Here is a 12,642-nt window from a genome sequence, read left to right on the forward strand (position 1 = left end):
TTGTAACTAGGAGGAGTCTACATGAAGCAAGTTAAGTCCTTTCTAGTACTTTTATTAGGCTACCTTTGTGAAGGGTTCTGTCATTCAGTTGTATAGGTGTATAAAAAGGAAAGATTACTTAAAAAAGATGGAAAAATCTTCTTGTCACCAATTTTGTTACAAATGCATTATAACCATGATTTCCATTACGTTCGGTGAAAAGTAATTTGATAAATGTAAACATTGGATATATAGAAATGGATAATTCTCATATTCAATCATTTTCTATTCTATGTACTAAACATACCCTATGGTCTCCTACACTATATTCTAACTTTTTAGGATTTATTTTGTGATATAATTAATTTTGAGGAGAAAAGAATTATGTTCATCTAACGTTCCCACACCAAGACACAATTAAGCATGTGCATTGGATTTTTTCATACTCAGTGTGTTTGAATGTCAGAATATTAGAACGACATGATTCATTTGTCTTAATTCTCATTAGACTGAAACTTAGCATGTAAACAAGAGATGATGAATCTTCCTGTTAACAAATTTTCAGCCACAATTAACGTTGCTTAGAAATGAAAATGATACATAATTACAAAAAATAAAATGTCAGCCATGCGCAGTGACAAGAAGTTAAACCCAGCAAAAAAAAATTCCAATTTTTGTACAGAACCCTTGAGGCTATTTCTTGTTATTTCCTACACAACAAAATTGCCCCAATTATGATCTAAAATTACCAGTCATACCCCTGACAGCCACCGAAAGAAGCTCCCCATTTCTTCGCTTACCCAATTTCCCTCCAAATCCCAACTCCCGACTTCCCCAACACCGGCAACGGCACCGTCACCGCTCCGGCGACTACTGCCGTTAAAAATCCTACCTGGATGTCGAAACGATAGAGTCCGAGAAGAAAACGACGAGGAAGCCGATGAAGCCAACCGGTCCACATAATCCTTCAACCACGATCTCCCACCACCGCCAACCTCCGCCGCCACCTGATCTCCCGGCATTTCCGGTACAGCCACATTCGCCTCCGCCGTAGAATCCGCACCATTTATATCCTTCCGCCCATGATTGTACTCAGAACCTCCTTGCCTGCCCGCTACCACAACTTCAGAGTCTTCTTCCACCACATAATCGAATGATCCAATGGAATAAGACCTACGGGAGTTGGGAACGCCACCGGAATCGGTGACAGCACTACTCCGGCGACTGACGCTTCCAATCTCTAACCGGAAACTATCTCCACCACCGGCCGATAAAGAAGAAAGCTTTGCAAGTTCCTCGGATTCGTCCACACGGATAGTTGATCGGCAGAGAGGACAAGTGTGGTTCGAAGCAAGCCACGTGTCGATGCAGTCGGCATGGAAGGCGTGACAGCAGAGTGGAAGCAAGCGGAGCTGATCGTGAGGTTCGAGTTTGGATAAACAAACAGCACAATCAACTGTGGTTGAGCTTTTGATACCAGCGACAGAGCCGAAGGAAAAGAGAGGGAGTGAATCAATTAGAGATTGATACTCGGGGGAAACACGGCGACTGGAGATTCGGTGAGCGTGATGTGTGTGGTCTGCAGATGCCACGTTGTGATCACCGGAGGAAGAGGAGGAGGAGCGGCTGAGGTAGCGGAGGAATAGGTGGAGTAAGACGGAGAAAAGTAACACTGCTAGAAGGATGAGAGAGATTATGAGAAGGCTCGGGTTCAGATTCCCTTTCGTCGGCGACGGCGACGACGACGACGACAAAGAATAATCATCAGCACCACCACCACCAGCAGTAGTCTCTGGAATTCCACTTCCAATGGACACTGGCAATGGTGGAGGCGGCGGCTGAGGCAAGAGATCCAACCTTCTTCTCATACTGTGAGAGAGAGAGAGAGAGTGAGAATAGCCGATAAGGTTCTAGTTTCTATTCTGATCAGGGAAAACAAGAGTAAAGAGATAGAGAGATAGAGAAAGAGAGAGAGAAGAAGAGAGGTGCGAGAGGGTAATGCATTAGTGTAGACAGGGACGGGTTTTAAATGCTGTCGTCCTCTCTCTCCGCAGTTTCCAGTCCCGATCAAACCATGTGTTTTACACTCGAGGCTCTTCACACGCGCCGTCTACGTTAGTGTGGAAGCCCCGACAGAAAGACACAAATACCCCACTCAGAGACTCACAAAGAGAGAGAGAGAGAGAGAGTGTGTGTGTGTGTGACTGTGACTAAAATGCGCCAATGTGGTTTAAGAAGGTGGCTGGCCAAATTAGGGGAGGCCCAGACGGAGAAAAGACGAAGGAGAGATACTTTGGGCAGGTAAACTGAAACACTTAGAGAGAGGAAAAAAAAAAAAAAAACACAACAGTTTAATTGAACAACCGATCGAGCTATACAGTTGATGTTTTATGGGAAACGGTTAGGTACTTAGGTATCATGCCTCTGGTATACTATACTGTATGTTAGCATCTATTATGTTTATCTTTTTTCTTTTTCTTGAAATGATGTTCATATCATTTCTCAATGATACCTATCATGTGCTTTAAGGGTGTCAATACCTAAACCGAATCAGTAAAACCGTCTTCGACTGAGCTGATTGAACCCAGACTAAACCGAATCAAAGGCTTATTGGATCAATTTCGATTTGGGAGATTGTAATTCCACTAACAAATTGAATCGCACTGAAAGCCAAATGAATCCAAAACTAAACTGGAATCGACTCAAAACACGAATCGAAATCACAATAAACTGGTAAGAAACCAATAAAAATCCAAAATTCATTAAAAAATCAAGTTTCTACATAGTTTTGTATAGAAAATCAAACCCAAATCAGACAAAAAATCGAAACCAAACTGATACAAGAAGCCGAAATCTTCCTATTGGTTTAGTTTCAGTTTCATCATTCCCACACTGAAACCGATTCAACTCAGACCAAAACGGGCTGAACCGAACCATTGACAACCCTAATGTGCCCCATTGGTGTTATCCATTAGCTTACCGTATACCGGCGGCATACCAATCTCTCTCCCTTTATTTTATTTATGACTTTTATGCAAGGGCCAATGAAAATGCTTAAAAAATAATCAATCAAGAAGTCATTTTATTTTTATTTTAGGGGTGAGTCGGTCATTTTTCCCTTTGCATATAGGTGCAAGACTACATTCACCCTACAAAAAATATTTTTCTTTATTTTTTCATTTAATTAATTATTTTAGATAATGGGAAGAGAGAGGAAAGAATAAAAAACCATTTTGGTATGTTTTGTGAATATATTTATAATAAATATCATACATGTTAGAACCTTAATATCTAAATCCACATGCATGGATTGATTTTAGTTTGATGGACAGTAATGCCATTTGCTAGTTTAGCTAGTCTGGTCTCACACCCCTCTGGCCCTCTTATTATCACGTTCCCAACTGGTCTTCTTGGTAGGTGATGATGATCTGTCCTATTTCAATTTTGTTAATTTCCTCTTAAAAAGGGAAGGAAGGAACTCATCCATCTTGTGATTTCTATAGAGATTTGATTTGAGTAGAAAATTAGGAATTAATTTGAAGAAATATTATTGAACAAAAGAATATCTTTAAGAGTGAAAAAAATAAAGAAGGTTTCACTTTAATTAAAGTAAAGAATCTAGTACAGATTAAGGGTAAATCAGTTCAATATAGAAGGTCCTCACTTTGGTTTTCTTTTGCCTTTCATAAAGTATAATATGGATCATCAATACTAAAAAAGTTTTATACTCCAGGTATAAAAGATTCATACATATATTTAGGCTTTATAGGCAGATTAGATGGGGATTTATATTTTTTTAATATTTTTTTCTTTGAAAAATAAAAACCTACTTAATAAAATAAAATAAGAAAACACTCCATGCCAGGGCTTTAGTAATCGAGATCAGGATCAGTCTCAATCGATTATGAATTAGATCACCAATCCCCCAATGTAGGATCGCTAATGATTTTGCCGATAATATCAATCTTTAGAACTGTGGTCTATACGAGGGACTGAAAATTATCTTACATCTATGATGGACAAACTATTAATGATCAGTGATTTTAAGATTTAAGACTTATTGACTGACTATCTTGTAATTTTTTTTTTTTTTTTTTTGATAAAAAACATGTCATGTAATATTGAAGTATGAACAATTGTTAAAAGACCCACTACCCACTCCAACTTCATAAACATTCAAAGAGGTCAATTCCAAAGAAAGAAGAACTTAACTATGCAGATCATGTTTGGTAACAACCACTAAAATCATCTTAAAATAGCTAGCAAATTCTAAATACATGTGTGTACATCTAATGAAAGTGGAGATGATATATGGTCAAGTTCCCACTCCACGCCAGCTAAAAGGAAAAAAATATAATACCTATCCTTATTAGAAGAAACAGAAATTAAACTTTCTCAATGACTTAAACTTTTTTTCTAGTCAATTAGACAAAGTTTTACTAATCTTATTTTTATTTTTTCACTTTGCTTGACTACAAAGAGAGGAAGATGCCCTCCTACTTTCCCAAACAACTCAACCACAACCAAACTGCAAAGCTAGAGGGACAATATAAAAACTAGAGTAGTGATATGACACAACACTCCCACCCCATTCCTACCTTATTTCTTGTTTAGTTTTATTTATTTTTTTAATCAAGGAGGATTACTATCAGCTCCCCTATTCTTGACTTCTTTTATAAAAATGAATAATTAAGTAAAAAAAATATTAATTGGACCACCTGAATGACACCTCAACATGTGTATTCAAATGATATAATTTTCTTTTGATTATTTTTTATTTTATTCCAAGTTGTTCTTCAGACCAAAGGTTAAAAGGATTTCAAAATGGCTTAAGTTTTCTTTCTTTTCCAATGCTGATGTGATTATATGATTGGATTCTTGGGTCATCATTATACTCTTACTTTTTATTGACAAAGTCAAAAATACCCTTTTCTTATGTAATGAAAACCAATGGTACCAATTAATTGAAGTGGATGTGAAGATTTTCTATACACTCATGGGTATAGTGAAACGTGGTCCTTCGAAAATGATTTGAAAATGTTCTTGCTGTTATGTTATTTTCTAAAATTGTCATTATCTTGCATGTATTTAAATTACACATGTGATTTGTGAATAACATGATCTTTTTTTTTTTTTGTTAAGAAGAAAAAATGATCTTACCCTTATTGTAAGAAAGTGTATTAGTTATAAACTTATGGTAAGTGGGGAAAAAATAATTTTACAAAATATAAAAAAAAATAATCTAACGAGTAGGTTCATTAATGCTTAGAGGTGGAGGCTTTTGTAGGAGTTTGGTTTAGTGGGCTTCTTTTTTTTAGGTGTAAGACCCACACATTGGCGACAAATAGGGACCCATGAGGGGCCAACAAAAGTATCACTATGCCACACTTATTATTAATACTAACTAGTAATACGACCCTATTATTACTATATTTCACAAAGGTAGGAGTAGGATGATCGAACCTGCATGCGACCTCCCTTAAACTTACGCTAGAGTCCTATTACCTAGTTGTTGAGCAGATTGTACAATGAAGGCAAGAAGAGCTAACTGGATAATCAATCAAAATTAATTAATTGGACGTACTGAAAAATGTAGGTTATAATCAAAGGACAAAGTTTTTCTTGAACGGACAGTGAGAGAAACTTGGTGATAATTAAATATGTATCCAGCTTTGGGGCTGGAAGAGTTTATTTAGGTGGGTGGTTTATTTCTGCAATATATGTAAAGGGATGATGATGATGTATCCAATATGATGTCACGGATAGATTGAGCACTTGTTAAATATATATACCAAAATTAACCTTAAATAATAGCAGTTTCGGCCCACCATCTCATAAGAATAAATAGCAGTTTGATTTTAATGAGAATTTAGATCTCTTACAATGAGCTACAAACCCTTGAGCTGTCAATATAATTAAATGAGTATCAACTTACATCTCTTCTTGTTCTGCCATTTAAGAGTGTCACACATGCACACCCTTGCCCATCTCTAGGGAGAAAAGGACTTTATACGAGTGTGGAGAGTGCACCAAGACACAAAGAAGGGGTGAAAAGACCGCCTCCCCCCCATGAAAGGTGGAAGTGTTTAACCTATTGGTGCTTCCACTTGCACTTCTATCGATCCCCATGTTAATGCTTTTAGACAAAGAACTCTTCCTTAGTAATTGGTGCGGAATGAATGGAGTTGTTTTCTTTGCATCCTTGGCATGGTTTGAGATAGCATAAATATATGGTTTCTTGCATGGAAGTAGTTTTTATCAACTTTTGATTGCTAGTGAAGGTTTTTATTGCCATTTTATCACTTGGATACAGAAAGAGTTTTCCCATATAAGTTTGGTTTTCCCTTCAATTGATTTTTTTTTTTTTTTTTTTTTTTTTTTTGAATATTGGATTTGGCGGTCCCTAAAACTAATTTTCAAAACTGCAAACCTATCCTATTCTCAAAACTAATTAACCTTCATATTTACCCTTCTACTCTTTCAAACATAACTTAAATGGCATGATATGCACTTCTATGTGAATTTGGGTACATGATCTTAAATGTCTTTAAAGGTAATTTTTCCCACTTAAAAACATTTAATTCATAAAAAAATAGTTTTAATATGTTTTAGAGAAGTCCTCGTGTAACACATGCAAATTAAGATGAATTTTATATTTCAAAATATAATAATAAGTAGAATGAGGAATTTAAATTTTTTTAAGAGAAGGTTTATTTTTGAAAATTAACGAGTAACCGATATGTCCATGGTAGAAACCAAAAATGGGGGTCTGGGTGAGGTTATATGGGAAAAAAAACCGATTTAAAAGAATAGTCTTTACAAATAATTTTTTTTTTAAATTTATAATTTCTTTGTATTTTACCTTATATTTTACCTTCCTTAGTTTAATGAATTTTCTTATTTCACTTTAAGTTTTATGAATTTTCTATATATTTAACATTCCTTCTAGGGTTTCCAACTTCTAAGGTTACATTACCAAAAAAAAAAAATCCTAGGTTTCTTGTATGAATAGAAAAAGACAAGAAAAGAATAAAGAGAACCCTATGATACCTGAAATGGATCTCTACTAGTAAGGATCAGGTGGCTTGGAGCGAGGATTTTGCACGAGTCAGGGCTCCTGTGTAGCCGCAGCGTAATCTCAATCCCTCCTCTAGCAAAGGATTTAATAATTAAAAAAGTGAAAATAAAAATAACTTTCTAAATCTACACTCTCTGGTCCAACTATTGAGTTCAATTGTCCATAAACCAATGGTTGAGTCCCTAGGAAGAGTGTTAATCGGTTTGGTTTCAGTTTAAATGGTTCAGTTTGATTCGGTTCATATATATTTTGGTTGAAACCAAAATCGCACTATTTACGACACGGTTGCACTTTCTGAAACCACAACCATATTTAGTAAACGGTTTCGGTTTCCATGATTTTTAAACGGTTTCGGTTCCACGATTATAAATGATTTCGATTTTAGTTTATTCCATACGGTTTCTAAACGGTTAGCAATCGGTTTGCTAGTTTATTCGCATGTTTATTAAAATTTTATTTTGGTGATAAACGATTCAATCTTGAGAATGTGAAATGCAAACCATTATGTTTTGTCAAAACAATTAAACAACTAAGCAAAAGAAAATATTTTGATAGAAAATAGTCTCAAGCGTATCTAACAAGTCAGTAAGTAATGCTTACAGCACGGATTTTTTTATTCTCCCCCCCCCCCAAATAATGTCATAATATTAAAAAATATATATTTAATATGCTATGATATGAACGAAAATTGTATTTTTATCAGTATACATTCTACTTAGTGAGTTGGATTAATTTAATTGGCATTCCAAACAATGAGCAAGTTACCTCTAGAATTACTTGTAGGCTTGGAGCACTCAATCTTTGAATCAAATGAGATACTAGTGACATTTTGCAAGTATCTTATTTAATCTTTAAACGGGTTAATTGGATCGGTTTTGACGGTATAAATGGTTCTATTTTCATGGTTTCAATTCGATTTGAAACCAATGGGTTAAACGGTTCAGTTCCATTTCAACCCGTTTAGCTAATTGGCCTGAAACTTGAAACCATAACTGAATCATTTACCAAACGATTTTGTTATTTCAGTGTAAACGATTCGATTCAATTTCAATAAACAATTTCAGTTTCAAATTCACATCCTTAGTCCCTAGTTGAACCATTAACCTAGCTGATGTGGACCATTGATAAAGATTCATTTAAATGACCAATATCAGATTGTCTTTGATATATATATATATTGGGAAGGGGTTTGCAGGCTATGTGGCCTTTATGATTAAGAGTCATTAGGAGTGTGCACACGAGATCCAGAGAGAGTGAGATTTCTTTTTAAGCCGAAATAAAGAGGTTCGCAATCTTACTGATTTGGGAAAGGAAATCACGAACGTAATATATATATATATATATATATATATTGGGAAGGGGTTTGCAGGCTATGTGGCCTTTATGATAAGAGTCATTAGGAGTGTGCACACGAGCATCCAAGAGAAGCAGTGAGATTGTCATTTCACTACCCCACTTGAGAGGGCGTACCCTTTTTTTTTTTTTAATGATTTTATTGATGCTTTTTCACCATGCAGGATTCTCTACCTATAATTAGGCTTAACAATGGGTTACGGAATAGGGATGAATGGAATGATTTAGGGAGGGGTTTTGTCGTTGCTTGTTCGGGGTTCTCACTCCTTTTAATGTTTAATTATATTTAGATTTGAAATCGAAATTGTTTTTCAAAACCAAATCGAGCCATTTACATAAGAATTGTAAAATCGTTTAGTAAATGGTTTGATTCTGATTTTAAGTTTAAGACCGATTAGTTCGAAAAGTTGGTTCAATTTTAACCTTTTATGTCACACCCCATTCCACACAGAACCAGATCGATGATCGAGTTAATCCCTATTAACTCAAAACCTGTTAGGATCACATGACACAGCAACCACAACATAGCATACACGCACTAAGTCAAATAAAATTTGTATTTCAACAGAAGTCTTATCTATACATATCTATAAATACCCCTATACTCTTGATACCCAAATTATATTACATAACATAATTACATGTAGGCTCGTATGCGTGATATATACACAAGAAATATAATTTAAGCATCTAGAATACAAAGGGGCAACATTTCCAAAATAATCAAAAGGAATCCATGTATGGTATCAATATTGTCGACTCGCAACACAGCAATCGCAAGGGCACTCGGCCCCGTGCTTAAGATCTTCAGGGACCTACCTATCCTTAACTGAAAATTTCAAGGTGGATCCCAGTTCTAGCTCTTTAGCCGAATGACCTACAAAATCAATTAAAAATAGTGTGCACGTGGGATGAATTCACTAGCCCAGTAAGTAAAAAGAAAGACCATGCAAGTATATGCAATACAAATGAACTTATATGCATATAGTTCATTTTATTATCTTAGTCCACTTAGGCAACAATTCTAAGTCATAGGTTATATGCTACTCATAACCACAGTGCGCGTATGTCTCAAGTCCGAGACCCGAGCTCTATCTAGCGATACGCTCATAGGGTTGCCGGAGAAGGGCAACCGTTGGTACCGAAAAGTAAAATGCTCACCAAGAGCGACATTAAAGTAAATTGCTCACCTAAAGCGACATTAAAGTAAAATGCTCACCTAGAGCGACATTAAAGTAAAATGCTTACCCATAGCGACATTAAAGTAAAATGCTCATTCATAGCCACATTAAGGTAAAAATGCTCACCCAGAGCGATATTAAATTTAAGAGCAGTACGATTGACCCTTTATTATATCACTGAAGTTGTCGACATGATATACTCCACCTAAACCCCTATTGGGAAGGATCGTAGCACAGGGATATGTCAATCCTAACTACATGCTTCTATGTGAGATAATACGGTTGTATAGTGCCACCGCGTCCATACCACTGGCCACTAATGCATTCATGTCCAAGCCGACTACGACATTTAGTCTAACATAACAAGCATCATAATCAATAGTTAAAATCACCCATCTCACATCACGAAACAAGAACAAGCATTTAACAATTAAAGATATCAATATGTTAAGTTAGCGTTGTCAATTCTTAAATCGAACCGGTAAAATCGATCGGACCGAACCGATAACAACACGGACCAAACCGAACTGAAGCCTTATTGGGTCGGTTCGATTTGGAGTATTGCAACCCCAAAACCAAACCAAATCGAACCGCATCGAAAATCGAATGAATCCGAAACCAAACCAAAATCGGCTCAAAACCCAGACCAAAATCGAAACCAAACCGGTAAGAAACCGAAACACTCCAAAATTCATTAAAAAAATCAAAATTTGCAAAGTTTTGTAAACATTTGTATGAAAATTCGAATCCAAACTGAACCAAAAACCAAAACCAACCCGGTTACAAATCGATTTAAGAAACCGAAGACAAACCAAAACCAAACCGCACCGAAACCGAAACCAAACCGAAACCGGAATTTCCTTATTGGTTCAGTTTCGGTTTCAACTTTCCCATACCGAAACCGACTCAACCCGGACCGAAATCGAGCCGGGCCGACCGATTGACACCCCTATGTTAAGTCATAATTGAATTTCATAATACACATATCAATGCTTGCAATGGCATTCATGGATGACTAGTTTACATAATAATAAATGATGATATGACTAGTCTACAACCAGAATGACAACATACAATGTCCTTTTTCCACTTACTTATTTGTATACGATGATCACCCTTGGTACGAGGTAGATCCTGTGTGCAATGATGCGAGTTCTAGTATAACCTATCATAAAAGAGTTAGGTTTAATATACCTCCATTTTAAGATCATAACCATTGAGGTTTGATGATTCTAATGTGTTTAGAATCATAAGAGTAGGTTACTCGATAAATTTGGGTCCAATCGAAATCCGAGAAATCGAATTGGTAGGTCGATAGGCTAGTAGGGCACCCACCAGTCCTTGCTTGCCTGTCAGACTAGCAACCCTACTTGGACCGGTGGGCCAAGAGCGACGGGTAAGGTACCCACCAGTCCTTGCTTGCCAATCAAACCAACAGCCCACCCAGGACAGGTGAGCATTGGATTGGTGGGTCCCATCCATTTTCAAGCACCTACCACTCGCGATTGAGGTTTTGCTGCTCTTTATCATTTTTCATCCCATCTTAGAGAAACCATCAAGGGTCGATTCGATCGCATTTTTTACAAATCTAAGGCTCCAAATCATGATTTCAACCTAGATCTAAGGTCGATCCAAGGTCTTAAGCGTGGATCTTACCTCTTTGCTCAAGAACACCTCAAATCCTTCTCTTTAACTCAAGAGATTAACAAAAACTTCACAAATCTTACAAGTCTTCCTCTAAATTCTTCATAAACAACATATAGAACCTCTATTAAACCTTAGATTCATATTCTCAAAAGATAGTAGCAAGATCCAAAGGATTTTTACCCAAATCAAAGGGTTTCACTTTGGGTTTCATAAAAGCTTAAGGAAATGGACCTTACTCACCTCAAATCGTAGATCTCGAGATGATGATCATAAATCCAGTGTCGGATTCAAGGGATCTAACCCCGACAACACACAACGATCGCCTCCTTCCTCGTTTTCTTCTTCCTTCCTCTCTCTTCTTTCTTCTTTATCTCTCTCTTCTTTACTTTTCTCAACTACCGTGTAAAACAGTAAATGAGGTGAAAGAAAGGTAATAAATACTATTTATAGTGGAGTAAAAATATCTAGTGACCAGATTAGTAGGTCACACTGGTGGGTCGACCCACCTATGACCACCCATCAGTCGGCTAAAACTTAGCCTGAACATTGGGGTTTTCGATGGGGCTCGGTCCCGACATGTATTTCACTCCCGATAGGCTATTTATATGCATACTTAACATAAAATGTGGCTATATATCTTTATTGTGCGTACATGGCTTCGTGATATGAGCAAGTGCACGACTACGGTACGCGGACTACACTAAGCACTGACTCCAGCTCATTTGACCAACTTGAGTTCAGAATCACCTTTGCCATTATGTTTCATAAGGTACTTGCCCCGACTTGCTCGGTTCAAGTCTTACAAGACCAAATCGAACCAATCGAAAAATTAAACAAGGTTTAGAAAGTAAGGTATTACAGTTTAACCCGTTGGTTTCAAACTGAATTAACACCATGAAAATCAATGAGCGAGACTTGGATTCAATGCTTTGAAAGGCGTGTAGCTAGGTATTTTGGCATTCCAAAAACCCGTCACAACGTATGCAAATCCTTTTCCACCTAAGGTCTCCTTTATTTTGAAGTAAAATTTCAAGAAAAATGTTTTGTTAAACACATCACGCATATGTGAATGTTTTTCTTTAATCTCCCTTTTACGTATGTATAATGTGAAGTAAAATTTAAAATATAAAAATTTGGATAAAGTTTCTTTTTTTAACCCTACAATGAAGTTCACTGCGTGAAGAAAAAGGTGCAGATCTACCTTTTCCCACATCAAGCTAGTAGTCTCAAGACTACGCGATGAACGAATACTTGTCCACCATGACCTTAGAAAAACTCGGTCTTAAAATTTTATCTCTATACTTTGTCACATTGGAAGTGTAAGGAAAGAAATAAAGTTATACAAATGGGACTCCCAAGATTCTGAAACAAAATTGGGGAAATAAAATATTTTATTATTTGAGA

The 12,642-nt window shown here is 36.5% G+C and overlaps 1 protein-coding gene across 1 annotated transcript; it reads right to left on the bottom strand.

The window, feature by feature from the left end:
- Window positions 1-527: 527 nt before the first annotated feature.
- LOC122086155 (E3 ubiquitin-protein ligase ATL4-like) lies at window positions 528-1,986 on the bottom strand. Its single transcript, XM_042654880.1, has one exon. The coding sequence runs from the start codon at window positions 1,845-1,847 to the stop codon at window positions 732-734; it is 1,116 nt and encodes a 371-aa protein (XP_042510814.1). The 5' UTR covers window positions 1,848-1,986; the 3' UTR covers window positions 528-731.
- Between the last annotated feature and the right edge of the window lie 10,656 nt (window positions 1,987-12,642).

The sequence above is a fragment of the Macadamia integrifolia genome, chromosome 8, assembly GCF_013358625.1.
Source record: "Macadamia integrifolia cultivar HAES 741 chromosome 8, SCU_Mint_v3, whole genome shotgun sequence".
Classification (NCBI taxonomy): Eukaryota; Viridiplantae; Streptophyta; class Magnoliopsida; order Proteales; family Proteaceae; genus Macadamia; species Macadamia integrifolia.

Coding starts and splice junctions, on each gene's coding strand:
- LOC122086155 (XM_042654880.1), bottom strand. CDS start 1,847: ATGAGAAGAAGGTTGGATCTCTTGCCTCAGCCGCCGCCTCCACCATTG.